At 36.2% G+C, this 17,496-nt stretch overlaps 1 protein-coding gene across 2 annotated transcripts in view; it reads right to left on the reverse strand.

Annotated features, from left to right (window-relative positions):
* The window catches only part of pdzd2 (PDZ domain containing 2), an 82,466-nt gene that overhangs the window by 27,868 nt on the left and 37,102 nt on the right, over positions 1–17,496 (reverse strand). The window contains exons 5-11 of one of the 2 annotated variants that reach the window (XM_030143391.1): positions 13,860–14,005; positions 9,599–9,731; positions 8,179–8,331; positions 7,164–7,266; positions 6,865–7,013; positions 3,426–3,545; positions 620–734 (exon numbers count right to left, since the gene is read on the reverse strand). In XM_030143391.1, coding sequence (XP_029999251.1) covers positions 620–734; positions 3,426–3,545; positions 6,865–7,013; positions 7,164–7,266; positions 8,179–8,331; positions 9,599–9,731; positions 13,860–14,005 — 919 coding nt within the window. Of the gene's footprint in view, positions 1–619; positions 735–3,425; positions 3,546–6,864; positions 7,014–7,163; positions 7,267–8,178; positions 8,335–9,598; positions 9,732–13,859; positions 14,006–17,496 lie in introns of both variants that reach the window. The other variant, XM_030143390.1, reaches the window with a different exon arrangement.

Below are 17,496 nucleotides of genomic sequence, written 5' to 3' on the forward strand. Positions count from 1 at the left end.
AATCCATCTGCTCATAACTCATTCTCATATACTGATGAAGATAAGATAAGATAAAGATAAGTTGAGTTAAGACACATTAAGATAAACTGAGTTGGGTTAAGATACGTTAAGATATGGTAAGATAAGTTAAGATGAGTTAAGTTGAGATAAGATATGTTAAGATAAGATACTTTAAGATAAGTTAAATTAAATTGAGTGAAGTTAAGATATGTTAAGACAAGTTAAGATAAGATAATTTAAGATACATTAAGATAAGATACGTTAAGATAAGATACTTTAAGATAAGACTTTAAGACTTTATTTATCCCACTGAGGGGAAATTGCAGTGTTTACAGCAGCAACATACAATAAACAAGTGCAGAGAAAGACCGGAAGAAAAACCACAAATGAGTGCAAAATTTAAATATAAAGGGTAAAAATCTAAAATTTGGTATTTATATAAATATTTATATAAATCTAGAATTAGAATTCAAATTAAATATTATTTATCTGTTTACATTGTGGTTGCTCGTGCATATGGTGTGATATGGGGGGGGGGGGGGGGGGGGGGTGTTACTCAGAACTGTTGTAATGTTCCATAATTCCAGTGCCAGTGGAGCAGATGAAAGCAGGACGTTACCTTCTTTCAGTCGTCCATCTGCAGATGCAGCTCCATGAGGGAAAATGGTCTTCACAAAAATTCCCATCTGACCACGAGCAGAGTCCTGCCCACCAACAATACTGAAGCCCAGGCCCTGTGGAAGTGGAAAAGCACTGAGTATTAGAGTTTATTCTAATGTGGGATTCTGTAACGTGACTATGATCAACATTCAAATACACTCCTGGTTTAGACGCTCAGAAGGACACAACTGTCATTAATATAAAACCTAAAGAGAGTTATTTGACTTTTAAAATGTATTTCTATAAATAAACTTTCTTTAAATATGTTTTAAACCTATGAAAGTATCTGTGTTTCAAACTGCAGAGGCCTCAGATGCACAGCTGGAAGTGATGCAGCTGAACAGCTGTGTTCTACTGCTGACTTCCACAACAACCACAACTATAGGATTCAGATCAGGATCTGAATTTGTTCAAGAGGTCTATAGATGTCATCCTCTGCATTCATGTGCAGACATAGCGCACACAGCCAAAATTAGAAATATTCTATCTAAAAATGATGCAGAAAAACTAATTCATGCGTTTGTTTCATCTAGATTAGATTACTGCAACTCCCTTCTCGTAGCATGTCCTAAAAGCTCTCTAAAAAGTTTTCAACTGGTTCAGAACGCGGCAGCGAGACTACTAACAGGAACAAATAGAAGAGAACACATCACCCCTGTGCTGCAAGCCCTTCACTGGCTTCCAATCGAGTTTAGAATTAGATTCAAAATCCTCCTCCTCACATATAAGACCATTAATGGTATGGGCCCCTCTTATCTCGGAGATGCTCTGGTGCCGTACCATCCCAACAGAACCCTTCGTTCTCAGAATGCAGGTCTACTGGTAGTTCCCAGGGTCTGTAAAAGTACAGTAGGAGCTAGAGCCTTTAGTTACCAAGCTCCTGTTTTATGGAATCAGCTTCCAGTTAACATTAAAGAGGCCGACACAGTCTCTACATTTAAGGTCAGGCTGAAAACGTTCCCGTTTGAAAAAGCTTATGGTCAGGCTAGTTCAAACCAGACTGAACCCACAGTTCAGTCTAAGCTGCCCTAGGAGCAGTAATGCTGGGGGAAGTACAGGCACTGAGTCCTATCTCCTGTTTCTGGTTCTACGTACCATTCTTGTCTGCACTTATATTTTTAATATTTAGCCACCTAGTTTGTGCAGTACTATTCAGCTGGTGTCCCCTTTCCCCACTCCCCTCCGGGGGAGTGGCTACTTTTTCAGTTGTAGCCGCTTGGGAGCCAATGACGACAGGATCTGTGGTGACCCATCTGTGTCCTGCCCTGACCTGTGTCCTGACCCCCTCCCCCACCTGTCTGGATGGACATCCTCGGCCTCACCACTGTGGATGGGCCTCCTCGCCCCTGCCTGTCTCATCCAGCGGGATGGACCCCCCATGTGTCCACCCTACTGCATCCTTGCAGACTAGAACTACATCTGCAAATGGACGTCCATCAGTCCTGGTGCATCTCTAGCCTGTCCGTCCATGGGAGTGGATCTCTCCTTCACTGTGGTTCTCCCCGAGGTTTCTCCCTTTTCCCACTGGGTTTTGAGTTTTTCCTTGCCGAGAAGGAGGGTCTAAGGACAGGGGATGCCCTGGACACTACTCATTTTCTTGCTGTTTATTTGACTGTTGTTTACATCCAACTAACTCTGTAAAGCCCTTTGAGATAACCTTGTTGTGATATTGGGCTATACAAATAAAATTGAATTGAATTGAATGTACAGTCTACAGCAGAAACTGGACCACTGCGGAAATGTGTCAAGATGACCACAGGTTATGTTATACTATATTATAGTATAGTATATAATTAATACTAATAATAATAATAATTACAATATGGTGATGATAATGATAAATATAAGATAATATAAATATGTACTACTACTACTACCACTAATAATAATAATAATATAATATAAATACGTGCTAATACTGCTGCTGCTACTAGTACTACTACTACTACTACTGCTACTAATATAATATAAATATGTACTAATACTGCTGCTGCTACTACTACTACTAATAATAATAATAATCATAATAATATTAATAATAATACAGTGTTGAGAAAAAGAGAGAAAGGCAGTGTTAGTACACTACTACTACTAATAATAATAATATAAATATGCACTACTACTACTACTACTAATATAATATGAGTATGTACTACTGCTACTACTACTACTACTACTACTACTAATAATAATAATAATAATAATAAAAATATGCACTACTACTAATAATAATATAATATAAATATGTACTAATACTGCTACTACTAGTACTAATAATATAATATAAATATGTACTACTACTACTACTACTAATAATAATATAATATAAATATGTACTACTACTACTACTACTACTACTAATACAGTGTTGAGAAAAAACAGAAAGGCAGTGTTACTGTACATGTTCTTCTTGGCAGAGTGTAGAAAAATCACTATTTTCTTTATTTATTTATTCTTTTTTTTTTATTTATTTTTTTTTTATAAATTTTAAAAATGCTTCTGGTTTCTCTGCTGTACTGAAAGTGTACTGAACAGTGACTGCATCACCATTTTACCTTAACAGAATGACAAATTACTGCTGTAGAGTCCTGATCTCACTCATCTCCTTGCTGTAATTACAGTGGTCTGTGCTGTAGTTTGACCGTCTGATGATGCTGAAGTCAGTCGATTCCACTCACACCTTTTCTAAAGTGAGTGACCCTTGTGTAACATGAGCTCACGTCCTCTAAACCTGCTCTGCATGGTGTGTTCCGGCATACACTCACCTTGCCCTGGCCTTTCATCAGGACGATACTGGAGATAATGGATGGCTGTGCCAGTCGCCATGGGGACTCCACTTGAATGGTGCTCAGGGAACGAGCTGATTTCTTAATGATCTGATATTCCTAGAAAGGAAATAAATGTAAGAGAACAGACACAGACATCCTGGAAAAACAAAGTGGTACCTCTACTATAATGAACTCTATCTTGTATTGGTCCATGTCTTTGCTCTATTAGTAGACATTTACTTTATTCCCTCATTACTATATAAATCTACATTTATATAGTTTATTTATTTATTTGGGACAGTGCATATTAATGAACATCTACAGCAATTGTAGCTGTAAAATGAATGTAAAGTGTAGCTGTAGTCCCTAGGAAGGTGACAAGAAAAACAACTGACAAAAGACAAAACATGATAAAAACACACAAAACAACAGTGAAGACAATCTACTGACAGTCACAGGCTTGGTTTTTCTTCATCCAATGTTTAACCTTCCTCTTGTGTTAGGGTCAGCACCGACCTATTTTAGGTTTTAAATGCATAAATGAACCACATAAAATTTGTGTATTGCATCAAGGCTTTTTGACTTTGTCAGGAACTTCTATTTCAACAAAATAATACTTTCACTAAATTATGAAATGCTCTGGTTGAAATTTTGACCTTTGTGTTGTTAGGGTTGGTTTCAACCCAGCTATAAAAATAAGATTATAAAGCAATAATTTGACCCAAAACTGAAATCATAAGTGCACTGTCAGCCAACACACTGACAGGCAGCTCCTCTCCCAATCATGTGAGCTTTTGGGGATTTTCTTTTTGCTTTGTTATCCAGTATACCTGCACAAAAACAAACAAAACAAAACAAGCAAAGACGGGCATGTCCACACATGTGAGGTCAATTCAGTACAGAGGGGGTGACTTAAAGAGTGCACACTGAGGGGACAAAAAAAAGCCCCACATCGAAATTATTAAAACCAATATTTTTATTGATAAGGAAGCCTAATAAGGTAACTAAGAGATGAGAAACAAATTGGATGATAGATAATTGTTTTAGTGTATTTTACAGCTGATTTAAGACATGGATCAAAACAAACCCATTAACATAAGAGATGGTAACAGAAAGCTAACACAAGAGGAAGGTTACGTTATGATCTGAAGGAAGCATATGACTGTGAGTCCCTTATGTTGAGTGGTAAACTGTTCCAATATTTAGTCCCACTGACTGAAAGAGTAGTCATTTATACTTTTATATTTATCCAATTCATAACAATCTAATTTATAGATTTATATAGATAAATCTAATCAAACCTGTGAACACCTGTCATGTCTGAGCAGCATGTCATTTCCATCTCAATAGTTATTCTTCTTGTCAGTTTTATACTATATTTATTTTATTCATATATTGTATGATGTACACTTGTATATACAGTACCAATATGTTGTATAGACTGTGTTGTCTTGTTTGTATGTTCAGTCTGTCTAAATGTTGAGGATTACGGATGGAAAATACTGTCGCTTCCACCTAAATCCGGTATATTTACACAAAGTAATGTATTTTAGTGTTCATTAATATGCATTGTCGTCATCAAATAAACAAATAAAAGAAAATAATTACTAAAGGTCATATTCTGGCCTCTTTCCATTTACAGCCACGGTTATGGATAACACACTAAAAAATGTGAACCCTTAACCTCCTGAGACCTACCAATGCATTTGTGTCCTCTATAGGGGACAAGAATTTCACAGCTTTGTCTAAAAAAAACACAAATACACTGTCCACGGCAAAGGAAATTCAACAGTAAAATAAAAAATGTATCTGAAGAACTGTTGCATCATGCACTTTCCAATCCCAGTTATTTATTTGATGTAAAAAAGCCTAAACCTCTACATTCTCTAAGTTACCAATATTCAGCTCATGAAGGATTCTCTCGTCTTCTTGTGTTCTTTAAGTCCTTTATTAGTCTCTAATTAACACAGCGTTTAATGCAGACCTCTTATCATTGTTGTGAGAATGGAAGAGCAGGCTTTGATCCGGCTGCTTTATGTTGGACTTATGCTAAATCCAAGTATACGACCACTTGAATCTATCTTTTGTATGTGGATCATAAACAAAAGACACTTACATCTGTGTGTAAGGTTCATAAATCTGTTCACACAGTCACATATGAAGAAGAATCACATGTTAGGCTATGGAAGAGATTAGTTACCATAATCTAAATTAAAACGCATTTGAAGAAATGCTTTTTCATTTTAAGAATGTGGCTGCATTATTTGACTCATAAATAAATTATGAATAAATTATCCAATCTGCCTTTTCATTTTCTTATTCAAGACCGCTCATTCTTTTACTTAATTAACTCTTTCGGTGCCAGACAGTTAAGGGGCTAATAAGCCTTAAAAGTGCCACAGAATTTGGCCGTTTTTCAGTATTTCGTGTCGTTTTTATAATCGAAGTCTGAATCGTCATCAGAACTCATTTTCTAGCAGATGGGACTGTTTTGACAGATCGCTGTGTTTACGATATTACTACAAAATGGCCATCTAATTTGCATATGATTTCATTCATAAATTCATTCATAAAATTTCCCAAGCAGAAAACGAAACGCGAGCTCTTCCTTGGTCAAAAACCGCTCGGTAACATCCGACCGATTGCTACTTAGATTCAAAACGCACCGGACGCAGCCGATTCATTATTGATCGTAATTTGCAAGAAGATTTGAAAGAACGTCATCGAAATGTGAGAAAGAAATGGGGGTGGATGGTTTGTTTGTACACAAATATGGCGTGTTCTCCAAAGCCGATCTGATCGGCCTGTGGCACTTTAAAGGTTGTATTCGTAAAGCCGATTTAATCGGCCCATGGCATTGAAAGAGTTAAAATGAGAAAGAGAAAGACATTTGAGATTGAATTTTAAAAATCGGCCCCAGCAAATAGTTACCAAAATTCAATTTGAAATCTAAAATTTGAAAATTCAAATGCATTAGCAAAAATGCTTTTTCATTTTAAGAATGTGGCTGCATTATTTGACTCATAACTAAAATGAGTACTAAATCATCCAGTCTGCATTTTCATTTTCTTATTCATGTTGCACATTTTATGACACAATCCAAAAGAAAACAGAGGACATTACTTTTTCATTTTCGTGGTCTGCCCTGAAAAAAAGCTACCATAATGTTTTTGTCTGTTTGTTTCTTTGTTTGTTAGTTAGCAAGATAACTCAAAAAGTTATGGAAGGATTTTTGATGAAATTTTCAGGAAATGTTGATACTGGCACAAGAAACAAATGATTAAATTTTGGTGGTGACCCCCGGGGGGGGGGGGGGGAGACACACGAGTGATCGACCTTGGCAGAGGTCTGCGGTCTCTGAGTGCTTTTCTAGTTTATTTTGGGTCTGACTTTTTCAGATGTTTCAGGTGAATAAAGGCAGTGTGTGTTCAGTTACCTGTCTTATTCCGGTGCTGTCTAATTGCTGGGGTAAAGAGAGCTTCCGGCGTCCAGGTGGAGGCTTATCTGACACTTCACAACCTCTCAGCCCATTCTCCACAAAAAGTTCATCATCCTCACCCACCGACTGCAGGCGACTGTTTCCCCCTGAGCCACAAAAACACTAATATCACCCCCCTGCACAGAAAACATCTGTAATTTATGGTACACCTTTAGTAAAACAGAGGCTACAGTGACGTTCAGGAAAACTGATATTTTTCCCCTCATGGTGTTAATAAAGAAAGGTGGATTATCAACCTTGGGGTCTGTTGAAGAGCGTCTTCATGGGAGTGGTATTACTACAGGAATCATCCGACATCTCTCCTTCACTTTGTTCTACCAGTTTTTCCAGGTTTAGAGGCTGCAAGGACAGAAAAAGAGTATAAGAAGCTTTTCTATTAAAGTCGAATGTCCAGGTTCAAATCAATAACCTTTAACTGCGAGTGATCAGGTCTGGGAAATAAGATACTATCAGTAAAGTCATATTTTATCTCATCTTTTCTTGAAATATGCACTAAAATGTTATCTGGATAAAGCTTTTCATATCTGTTAAAATTGCTAATTATCACAGAAATCTAGAGGTACAGCATTCATAACATACAAATGGTCAGCATCAATAGGTCATGACAAAACAAATGGACAGATCTTAGTGAAAAAAAAAAATGACTAAAGACTAAAGCTTAACAAAACACGTACGCTGATTAAAGTATGAGTGAATTTAACCCTTTCATGGATAGTGGTCACTACAGTGGACAGTTATTCTACAGCTGTTCTCTTATATATTCATGGGTTTTGTTGTTTTAGTTCCATATCAGCCAACACAGTGGACGCTTATGCATCATCCCACACACTGCAATTCACACCATTACTGTAACTTTGCTGTTCTTGATTAACCTGATCTGGAGTAACACGTTTTAGTGTAAATCAATTGTTATTTGTTAGACAAAAAGTTATTATTATTTTTTTTTTCCATGTTATCTCCATGACGTGAGTTAAAACTAGCATTAGAATATGTTAAAATGTGAGAAAACATCAGATTAGCAGCATTAAAATGTTTTTATTTCATTGTTTTCATCTCACTTTCTGATATTGAGTTTATGTTTCTTTACATCAAAAATTAAATGCATGGACATTTTCGTATTTCCATGAGGACAAAAACTTGATCGGAATTTTTTTCATGCTTAAGGAGGAATAAAAACACTCAATAAAAAAACATCTTGACAAAGGTTCTCATAATTTATGCATGAAAGGATTAAAGTCTGAATGTTGGTACCGGGTAGGGGCTGTGCAGACTGGTGCTGCTGATGGAGGTCTGCGGTGAACGACAAGGAAGAGTCGGCAACAGCGAAGACGAGGAGCTGCAGGTGTTGACCAGATCAGGTAGACTGGTGGAGGGGAAACGCTGGAAGCCCACGTCTGCCTCCTCCTGCTGGGAAAAGGACAGACATGAGATACTCTATGTGTATGAATGAGCGTCTTTGTGTCTGTTCAGTAAGTTATGTGTTACAGCTAAGCACTGTTTCCAACTCCTCAGTAATGAAAGTATCTACTGTTCGTCCTTGAATTCTCTAGAAGTTGTAAAATGATGTCATCACCTAATTTGCATATTTGTAAATGTGCATGTAATTGTAGTGAGAATAGTGAGAATAAAAACACCTTAAATATGCTTACAGCTACAAATGAACTATACTCTGTCAATCTTTGTTTTTTTAATATCCCAATTCCAACCCCCCTCCTTTATCTGAGTTTGGGGAAGGACTAAAGCAGAGTTTTTCAACCTTGGGGTTGGGACCCAACGTGGGGTCACCTGGAATTCAAATGGGGTTGCCTGAAATTTCTAGTAATTGATTAAAAAAAAAAAAAAAAAAAAAGACAAATAACAAAACAAAAAAAAACTTACTAATAAAAATATATGGTGAGTTGACAGAGACAATCCCAATCCATAAAAGACATGACAAACTGAAGCTGAAACTGAAGCACTGTAGTTCTGTTTATCTTTCAAATGTTCATTGTGGTCAGTTTCAGATGCTGCAGCTCTTTCATAATTCATAGTTTGAGTTCTTGTTTGTTCAGTATTAATCGTCAGCCTTATAAATCCAAGCTGGACTGACTGTACATATCCTGACCAAGGAAAATCAAATTCTCACTTTGTGCAGTAATCTACACCTGGCTTTTCTACCTCCGTCCATAATAATATACATTATATAGACTAAATGTTGTCTAAAATTAACGTTTACTTGAAACATAGTATAGAAAACTATTACATGATCAAAAACAAATTAATTTTAGCAAAAAAAAAAGTCTCTGTTTTGAATGTCTGCGGTTGCCAGAAATTTGAGACGTTAAAATGGGGTCACGAGCTAAAAAAAGTTGGAAACCACTGGACAAAAGTGACCCAAAAGAGACACCCTGGCAGAGTCACTTAGGTTATTTATTTATTTGTTTAGTTTTTATCTTCATTTTTTTCCATTTAGTTTGGTTTTTAACTTACAACAAGACACAGTAAAACATGAACATTTTTAACCAGAACATTTTTAATGGCTCCAGGTCAGAGGTCAGAGGTCAGGTAACACTGGCTGGGTTACACATATGGATTGTGCATCAAGTCACCAGAAAATTAGTGTGAATCACTGAAATGTCCCCTAATTATAATTGCAAACAATTCAAAAACATGCATCTGTGTGTCCACTCACTCTGCTGGCCACCACAAGTTGTACCAGACCAGTAGTAGATCTGAGGATGGCCACGGCCTCCTGATGAGTGAGACCCACCAGCGACTGACCGTTAATCATCAGCAGCTCATCACCAGCGTGTAGACGACCATCCCTGAAACAAACCATAACACATTTAACACACAGCACGTCTGAAATGACAATTCAGACAGAATACTGCATCATCAATCAGTTAGTTTCACTCAGGATCAGGTGCATGACCTAATTATCACATACATACATGTACAGGGTATCCATAAAGTCTCTTTACAATTTAACAAATTTATTACATGAGCAAATGAATAGACAAATATGTGGAAATTATAAAATGAAAAGTAGATTTTGAAGGTTTTTAATCTCATTTAATCCACCTCTATAGGGAGCATTAGTTGCATGAACCACATCCAGACGGTACTGGATTTGTTTCCATGTTGGCTGTAGCACAGACTCAGTCGTATCAATGACATCAGTGATCTTTGGCTTCACGTCGTTGATGTCCTGTATCTTTGTTGGATACATGAGATTTCTAATATAACCCCATAGAAACAAAACCAGGGGAGTGATACCTGGTGAACGAGGTGTCCGGGGAATTGGATCATCCCTTCATATTGTTGTGATTATTACTGTTATTACCTTATTATAACTATTATTCTGTGATTATGAAACTATACATACATACATACATACATATACATATACACACACACACATATATATATATATATATATATATATATATATATATATATATATATATATATGTATGTATGTATGTATATATAATATGCAGACATAAAACATAATTAGCTATTTATCATTATTATTATTATTTCCACCTTGCTACTTGTTGTTTCTACTACAACTTTACAATGTGTAATTGACTATTTTTTTCAATACCGTTTTCTTTTTTAGTTATTGTTTTGGTATTTTCTTGTAGTATTTCTTGTGTGTATTTGTTGTGATGTTATTGGAACCGCAATTTTCTGAGGGTTCTTCCCAAAGGATTAATAAAGTTCTATCTAATCTAATCTAATTTATTGAACCTGTGCCATGATCAGCATGTGCACAGCTGTAAATTGTATATAGCTTTTTTGGATTTGTCTTTATTTTTGATTTTGCACTTCATTTGCTCCTGTATGCTTTTGTACTTTCCTGCTGCAAACCTGGAATTTCCCCTTGTGGGACTAATAAAGGCATATTTTAATCTAATCTAATCTAATCTAATCTAATCTAATCTAATCATCTGGAAATGTTTGATTTAGGAACCCACCAACATGCAAACCCCAATGTGGTGGTGAAAAAGCACCATCCACCCGGAACATGATGGTTGGTTGAAGGTCGTCCAGTTGTGGTGACACATATTCAATCCAAAGGTCGAGGTCAACATTTGCACTAATTTATATCTCATTGAAGAAAAATGGACGAATAATTTAATTGCAAAAAAAACAAAAACAAAACCCTCTGACAACCGCTGAGTACATAGAACTAATCAGATTAACATTTCTCATCCATTGCTTTTGTAACAAATGTTTTAAATTGCACAGACTTTGTGGACAGCCTGTATTTAGTCTGACAGTGAAACAGAATCTGAGATACAAATGAACACAACCTCAGATTCCAAAACCATCCTCCATGTTGGAACCCTCACCCTGTTCCAACCAAGGTTCTAATAGTTTTGGATTTTCATTATAGTTTGGTTTTATTTAGTTTTGACCTTTTTTTCCCTCTAATTCAGTTAGTTTTATTTAGTTTTTAGAGCAGACTTGCTAGTTTTTATTAGTTTTCGTTTTTTTTTTCTAAATGCTTAGTTTTAGTTTAATTTTAGTTTTGTCGTCTCTTTTCTCTTCTTCTCTGTCGTATTCAAATAAATCCCAGACAGGACTCTGCTGCTTTGTCCCAACTTTAGTCTCCATGTTTCCAGGTAGAGTGGGGACCAGAAGATGACTCAAAACCACAAGTGACGGAGCGTCAAGTGTCGTATGGTGACAGCACAGAAAACTGATAGAGCCAAAGAAATCGATTTTGTATTAATCCGACACTGACAAAGACAAAAACAAAGGGAATTTTATCCATAACTTTTTATCCGTTTCAGTTAGTTTTGTAAACACACAATACAGTTTCAGTTAGCTATCATTTTTTTCTTTTAATTATAGTTTTTATTTATTTCAGTTAACGAAAATGTTTTTACAATTCTAGTTTTGGTCATTTCGTTAACGATAATAATCTTGGTTCCAACCTGCTGAGCTCTCATTACAGCCTGTTACTACTATTACTTTATTTTTATTCAGTGGTTTGTTTCAGTGCACACCTGGACCCTGACAGATACCGAGCATTTGTGTGTGTTTGCTATTGATGCTGTTGCGTCTGTCGGCTGTGTGTGAATATGCGGTTTCTGTGGAAGCTCTGCTGAACTATAATGCTTTTCTTGCTTTCTACTAATTCCTGGGACAAAAGAGGGTTTACGCTGGGGCCACCCACCCAGTGTGTTCTGCCTACACTATTGGTCTGTGCTTCATATATGCAGGTACGCACTGGGACACACATTAACCCTATTAAACTATTTGTATCATATTTGCTACACCAGGTTCTGAGAACTCTATAAACAAGATCAGTACTGTCCTTAAAAACCTGTTGTCTATAACTTCATACGTGTTTTCTGTCCCCTGGTGTGGTGGTCTATTTTATCACTGTCTATTGTGTCTTATTGTTTTATGCATATTTATGGCATTTGATTAAACTGTTGCTACCTTATAATTTAATCGTGCTTTTAGATGTAAAGCACTTTGGTCTTCTTTATGTTGTTGTAAAGTGCTATATAAATAAATAAACTTTGATTGATTGATTGATTATCATCCCACTGCAGCCAGTGGAAGGGCTTTTTTGCCTTTTTCAATATGGCCGCTATCGTTAAATCATCCACACACTTTTTGCAGGAATGTCTTTGGTAATTTTCAAAATGTTAAGAACATTTATATTGTTTTTCATTTTTTTTTAACCCTCCGGTATCCCGTCCAGCAAGGTCCTTACTAAGCACCAAGTGTGCCTTTTTGGCACACTTGTGGAATAATGTCAAAACAATTTTCATACAGTTTGTTTTTAATTCTTTTACACTTTTTTCTATTTCATCAACTTGAGCCGTAAATAAAAATACCAAATACTCAATAACAGTCACATTTTTTAACCCTTTAAATGCTGTGTTTGTAATGTAAACAAACCATTTTTTGGATGCAAAAAACACAAAAAAAATTTTTTTTCAATATACTACATAAAAAGTGGATCATATATTATTAGATTTTTTCATCCTGGCATATGTCAGTGATTAACTCCAACATTGGTTAATCTGCATTATTATTTTTGGCGCTAGGTCAAATATTCAAAAATACTAGCATCTGTCACCAAGTGTGCGTAAAATGCACACCTATAAATCAAACTATTAAATATTATATATTGATTTATTTTTCTGCTCTAATTCGATTTTATTTTTGTAAATCAAGGTCAGCCCTAATCATACATATCAAATGGAAGACATAGTGCGTTTTAGGCACACTTGGCAGACAGATGCTAGTCTTGTAATTTTCTTTTGTTTACAATGTGCAAATTTTAGTTGGTGGCCAGACTTTTAAAGACCATGCAAAAATGAACAACTTTTGAATTTTAACCTTATTTGAATTGTGAAAAATAATATGAAGTTTTTTAACACGAAGTGCAAAGTATGTCTAAAAGGCGCACCTGGATACCGGAGGGTTAAATGCATACTTCCTGTATTGACACAATTGCATAGTTACTTGATAATTGATTCTTTGTTTGTATCAAATTTGATACTGCAGGTTTTAAATAAAAACACCCAAAATATTAAAAACAAAATGATATGGCAAAATGTTTTGTTTGGATTTTGTTAAAAAGTCTAATAAACATCTCAATTCCAAAAAAATTTTATTTTGTTGCTACTTTTTGATGGGTCAGGTTTCACAGGGTGAAGTGGTCTGTATAATTTCTATAAATGCTTCAGCAGAGCCTCATCTTTTTTGGTTTGTCTTTCAAGTTATTTACTTCCCAAAGACTTCTTTTTTTAATTTGTCAGACAGATGGAAAAGAGTTAATTATTCTTTTATTAACCTAATCAGATTAGTTACGTCCCACCTCAAAAATACACACACACATGAATAATGAACAGAAAACCAACAGAAGACACACTTCTGAGAAAACAGGTGACGACACCCTTCCTGTTTTCATTCGTGTGTACCTGTAGATGGCCCCCCCCTCCTCCACATGGGCTATAATAATGCCATGGGGGGATCGCTTGGAGCCCCGCCCCCCTGTGATTTGGATGCCGAGGCCTTCTTGTCCCTTCACCATGTGCATCTTCCAGATGTGGCTGCCCTCTCTAGGCTGTGAAAAAGCACAAACACACACTTAATGTCCCACTGCCCGTTTACAGACGTCATAATAAACACACAACAATGATTATCTACTCTCTTTTATTGTGTTGTGGGTCTTTGAATCTCTATAAACACAAATTAGAATGTGTCTACTCATAGCAGATGTGTGTCTAATTCATAGTTCTGTTCATTTCCAGTGGGAAGATCTTGTGAAAATGATCAAACCCACACCTTCTTCAGAGCGAAGCATGAACGTAGAAAAGGGACTGAAACATTAAACAGGTCATAACAGTGTATTATTCATAACAGTGTATTTTAATATTTAGGACAGTTAAATACTGTCACTGAGTCACTGATAAAGAAAAATCAAGTCAAAAATGCTGGTTGGCTGAAGTTTCCAAGATACAGTCTAGGGTCAAAATGTGAGATTCGAGAATTCATGAGAGAATGGGTTTAACTCCAAAGGAAGATTAGTGTCAGACCTACCAGATCTGCTTCCAAACACTGTCTGCACATGTTCTATCTAGTGGAAGATTTATAAATCTATTATCTAAATGTACATAAACCAATATATATGTGTAATAACACTTTATCATATACCTTGAAAACATCAGCAAACAAGCACTTTTGTCATTTGTTTTCCAAATAATCTCATTAAAATATGCAACATTTAGCACATTTAATCTCTAAGGCAAATCATTTCTAAAAAAAAAAATTGTAGACCAGTGTTACTGAAGGTGGTCACTGATGTTAAATGCCATAAATGCATCTTTGTGCAAGCTGTCACTTTATGTTATGATATGATGATAAACTTTATTTTGAACATAAGTAGGAACAAAATACAAAAGTGAACAAAAGGCAAAGAGAAGCCACACATTTAAACAGAACACTCCACAATATTGAAGGCAACAAGCCAACCAAAGAATAATAATTAAAAAAAAAAAAAAAGTTACACAGTGTACGACTACCTCACTGTGGCTTCTAAACAATACTTTATATCCAACATGGGGCAGGAAGAAACCGAGCTTATATTGTCTGACCCCCATTTTACATGACTAATATATATACGACCCATAAAAATGCACTAAGTCACTGAAAAAAAGCTTGAGTTATAATATACCACAGAAAACAGGACAACACAAAACCATCCAGCTGGATTTCCTTCTTCAAACACTTCCATTATCATCCTGGGTTAAACTGCTGTTCCTCATCCTTATCTTTATGTAAGAATTGTATTGTATGTATTCCTTTAATCTAATTTATGTTTTTACTTTGCTTTAATTAATCTGTTTGCCTGTTCCATAATTCAACACACATCTTTTTTACAGCTGTTCTGATACGATGCATGTTTAAACTCCCTCTTTTATTCAATCCCCCTTGCTTGAAATATTACTTGTGCTGTTTTCAACTGAATCAAATCTGGAAATTTTAGAGTTGGTAATCTTAGAAAAGTCCATCTGTACAGTCTCTATATCTTGCATTATTTACCAGACCAATGTTGAGATTGTTATTTCTGTAAATGTAATAATAATACTTTTTTTTTTTTTCCAATTAAAAAAAATATTTATAGGTGCATTTCTTAGCACTCAAGGACACCATACAATAAACAGGAGAGTATACAACAAACAATAAAACAATGCTCAGTAACACATCACATCTACAATTTGATAATTGTGTTTTGAATTTTGCTGGAATACTGAATAAAAAAATCCAATCACACCATCATTCATAACCTCATATTTTGCAGTGTAACATTTCAGGAGCCTTAAGACATTCCTGTCACAAACCCCCGTTCTATTATCATCTGTGCAGTTTGTGTAACATGTTATTTTAGGAAATAAAATAATAATAATGGTATGAAATGACAGCTTTAGGCAGTGAACTAGTGCAGGTCTGTCTGATTTACAGCAGCTTCATTAAACACCACACACTCTCAGTCTGAGGGTCACATGTGATCAGAGGATTATTATTACATGGGTTTACAAATTATATGACAAACTACACATGCATTGTTCAAAGAATCCCAAAAATGTTTAAGCTCAGACTAATATAACAACTGTGTTTTTCAGGTTATCAGACACTAATCTAATGTAGCCCTCATTAAACAAGGAGAAGCTCTTTCCTTTAAGATTAATAAACAGAGCAGGCTGTTTTCAGATGCTAATGTGCCGTGGCCATAAGTGTGGAAAAAGCCTGAGGAAGCTTTGATGCCTCATCATAGTCCGTCTACGTATGCACCAACAACAATTTGCTTAGAATGTAAAATTTTAATTTAGTTTAAAAAATGTAAGGGGGATAGAGAACATAAAAGATGTTTCTATGAAAATGCATGGTTTTGTCCCACCAATTACCTAATATTGTGGTACTCTGCCAATATAAAGGATAGGGAAATGAGTGAAAAAAAAAAAAAAAAGCGACTGTGACATTGAAATAATATCAAGTAAACAACATCAGAACAGAAAAAAGTCATGAAAACATACTGTGCATTTATTTTTTAAACTTCATGAGCATTATCACACCACAAGGGTGTATAATAAGCTACAATATGTGCGAGGGGTGGGGTTTGTTGCGTCTGACACCACTGGTTTACATTCTTTTTTGCCCAAAGGCCCATGACCAGGGATGTAGACAATTAATTGACTTTCAATTAACTATTAATAAGAATTTACTCGATTACATTAGTGTTAATTGAGCTTTTCTACGGCGGGAATTTGTGGTGTCGACAGTAGGGGGCGCCACTGCCCAAACTAGGCTTCAACACTGAAGTTGAATAATATATGAATATGAATAATAATAATATGAATGTGTTTGATTCTAATGAAGTCCAGAAATCAATCATTCCACACAGGAACGGTTAATTTCATACAGTTCACTCTTGGTTGTATCTACTAGGGGGCGCCACTGCCCAAACTAGGCTTCATCGCTGAAGTTGAATAACACCATGGCTGGGATAGCCGGTCATCGAACCAGATCATGGTGTTGATGAGTTAGAATCACTTTAGGGACATGGTGGAGCAAAACACAGACCGTCTGTTTGTGGGAGCGGTGCACCCCCGCCTAAATACCCACACAAATGCGGGGTTGGTATCGGACAGAGCGTTTTCTCTGGAGGTTGGTGTAGTCCACATGAGGCAGAAGTTGAAAACGTCCTCCAGGCTCCACAGGTATGCCCTGCGGTCACTCTGGTGGCCACGGGAAAATAGCGAAGGGGGGGCATCTTCACTGAAATCTGGCTCCATCATGTCAGTGATGCAAAGTCAGAAATGCCCATTTCTTCTAAACTGTCCCTCTTCAGATCCGTTTATTACCTCCGCCAAGGAGGTTATGTTTTTGCCAGGGTTTGTTTGTCTGTCTGTCTGTTTGTTTGTCTGTCCGTTAGTGTGCAACATAACTCAAAAAGTTATGGACAGATTTTGATGAAATTTTCAGGGTTTGTTGGAAATGGGATAAGGAAGAAATGATTAAATTTTGGTGGTGATCGGGGGTGGGGGGGCCCACGGG

This window comes from Sphaeramia orbicularis, chromosome 9 (genome assembly GCF_902148855.1).
Source record: "Sphaeramia orbicularis chromosome 9, fSphaOr1.1, whole genome shotgun sequence".
Classification (NCBI taxonomy): domain Eukaryota; kingdom Metazoa; phylum Chordata; class Actinopteri; order Kurtiformes; family Apogonidae; genus Sphaeramia; species Sphaeramia orbicularis.